At 35.3% G+C, this 2,500-nt stretch overlaps 1 protein-coding gene across 3 annotated transcripts in view; it reads left to right on the top strand.

The window, feature by feature from the left end:
* LOC122247329 (uncharacterized) overlaps nucleotides 1-2,500 on the top strand; it is a 41,530-nt gene that overhangs the window by 37,516 nt on the left and 1,514 nt on the right. The window contains exons 3-4 of one of the 3 annotated variants that reach the window (XR_006222661.2): nucleotides 793-901; nucleotides 2,199-2,306. Coding sequence is in view for 1 of the 3 variants with exons in the window: in XM_043006543.2 (XP_042862477.2) it covers nucleotides 793-901 (109 nt within the window). In the remaining 2 variants the exon portion in view is untranslated. Of the gene's footprint in view, nucleotides 1-792; nucleotides 902-2,174; nucleotides 2,307-2,500 lie in introns of all 3 variants that reach the window. The other 2 variants (XR_006222660.2, XM_043006543.2) reach the window with 2 other exon arrangements.

Genomic DNA, 2,500 nt, shown 5'->3' with positions numbered 1-2,500 from the left:
TTAAAAGCGAGAAACCTGTTAATTAGAAAACGTTAAGTTAAATTAAAAGGGGTATCCATTATTCATAGCCCTTCTACTAATTACTGGAAATTTTGCTGCATTTCGGGATAGCGAAAAGAACGTGTTTTCATTTATATACGAGTTAAAGAGATGAAAATGTATTAGATGAATTAGAATTAGATTGGTCGTAATTATCTCGTGTAGTGAATGTTTTTTCTTTTTTTTAAGTACGGGAAAATGGCGTGTTTCGTTCGGTATGGTACTAGAGGTAATAGAGGTGTATGTGTGTATGTGTGTGTGTGTGTGTGTGTGTGTGTGTGTGTGTGTGTGTGTGTGTGTGTGTGTGTGTGTGTGTTTGTGTGCGTGTACGTGTTTGTGTGCGTGTACGTGTTTGTGTGCTTGTACGTGTTTGTGTGCGTGTACGTGTTTGTGTGCGTACGTGCGTGCGTGCGTGCGCGTGTGTGCTTCATTAATCATTACGTTCATATATATTACTTTAGCACTTACTTAATTCTCTCATTTTAATTCATAACACTATCCTGGAACAACTCTAAAGCACTCAGCAAGTATAACATTATCCATAAATCAAACCATATCAAATCGACGTATTCATCCCGAAATGAAATACCATAATCCTACAAAATCATCACAGCTCAATAACCATACACAACACCAAACATCAAAATAACATACCATCTTCACAACAACCCTCACACCATCAATCAACTTCATAACTACTAATCTCTCAATTTCCCAATAACGTACCACGGAATGTACCCTTTCCACGTACAGGTACATCAGCACCTTGGTCTGGGTTCCTCGGATGCACCCAGAGAAGTTCTCCACCACCTTGATTGTGTCCCCTGAGGAGGCCACTTTCACCGACGCTATCTATATTAAGGTAATTTTTGTGGATGTATGGTGCGTTGTTGTCTTTGAGGTTCAGTGGATGCTCATAAATATATATGTATATATATAGATAGATAGATAGATAGATATAGATATATTTATGGTTGAGCTGGTTATAACTGTTCATGGTTTTTTTTTTTTTTTTTTTTTTTTTTTGGGGGGGGGGTAGACTTTTATATTATTATATCATGAGACTTCTTTTGTAGTTGTACTTATATTACATGGTCTGGAAAGCAGGTAATATAATTGGTGATAAGCAATAGTGGTGAAAAAGGGCTTTTGGTTACGTGTAGAATATGTTAATAATGTAGTCTGGAAATCATTTGCAAAAGAAAACTCCCCTCACATAACATAGGGCTGTGTTATTATGAAATTAATTGCTCACCTTGCTTCACTGTTGTAGGTTGGGAAGGTACATTACACAATGCAATATAACAATACAAAAACTGAATATCTGATGTCCAAGGAAATGCTATTGATTTTGTAAATACTTCTGGCACATGATAATTTTTGATTCATCAATGGAATTATGAAAAAAACATAATGTTACATAAATCAAGGCACAGGATATGTTGACATAAAAAAATGGATGTCTTTAAAAATGTATGTTTTTTTAGGCTTGGCAGTATGGCAAATGATTGTGTGTGGATGGTTTGAAACATGGCTCAATGTAAGAAATAACTACTCACATCTTTAATCATTTACAAAAGGCTTACAAAATGCTGAAAGGAATATCAGAATTGCTCCCTCCTGAAAGTTTAGGCATTTCGTAAACTGAATGCACTGAATAATAGTGTAGATGCAGAGTATATTAATGCATTTAAAGTTTTTTCTCTCTGCAGCAGTAAACACATTATTTTGAAGCTTAATACTTACTCTGATGGTGATGTAACTCACAGTTGGACTCAGATCTGAGACAGCATCCCAAACTCCTCATAACCTTCTGAATATTCAGAAGAGCTGCAAACCAGAAATTGTGTATAAATTCATATCCAGAAGGGAGGGGTGTGTACAATGCCTATCTCAGGTTTGAGTCTAACCTTTTCTTACATCATCTCGTAAATTTCTTTCCAACTGCAGCAATATTTGATGGGTTATATTAATTAAAAATACTATTCAACAAACAATCATAACCAGAATAATTATGAAAAGATTATTGTGTAAACCATCAACCATTTTCAGTTTGTAGTTATCAATCGAAAACGAGAGAAAAACTGTGATTTTTAATCTTATGAAAGTTTTTCACAAATGTTTTCTTTTTCAAGACCTCTCCTTTGGTTCCTCACCAGGATGCCTCCTGTGGTTCCCATGGCAACAGAGATGAGGCAAGAAAGCAATGAAGGTTGTTTTATATAGACACTCTCATCCATTGAGCTTCTTGAACATCAGTCGTGTTGGTGAGCCGGAGTTTTCTTGCACTTGAAAAAAAATGAGTTTAAAGACAGAGATAGTTCATATATAGTTATATAGTGAAATCATATATCTGAAGGTCTAAAACAACACTGACTATCCTCTACCTAACCACACTGTATTGATAGGCACCACAACTTATATCAAGAGGAACATCAATATACAAAAAGTCATTTTCCTT

The sequence above is a fragment of the Penaeus japonicus genome, unplaced genomic scaffold, assembly GCF_977035675.1.
Source record: "Penaeus japonicus unplaced genomic scaffold, GWHDUDI00000001_assembly GWHDUDI00000010, whole genome shotgun sequence".
Lineage (NCBI taxonomy): Eukaryota > Metazoa > Arthropoda > Malacostraca > Decapoda > Penaeidae > Penaeus > Penaeus japonicus.
This window is presented reverse-complemented; position numbering and strand designations above follow the sequence as displayed.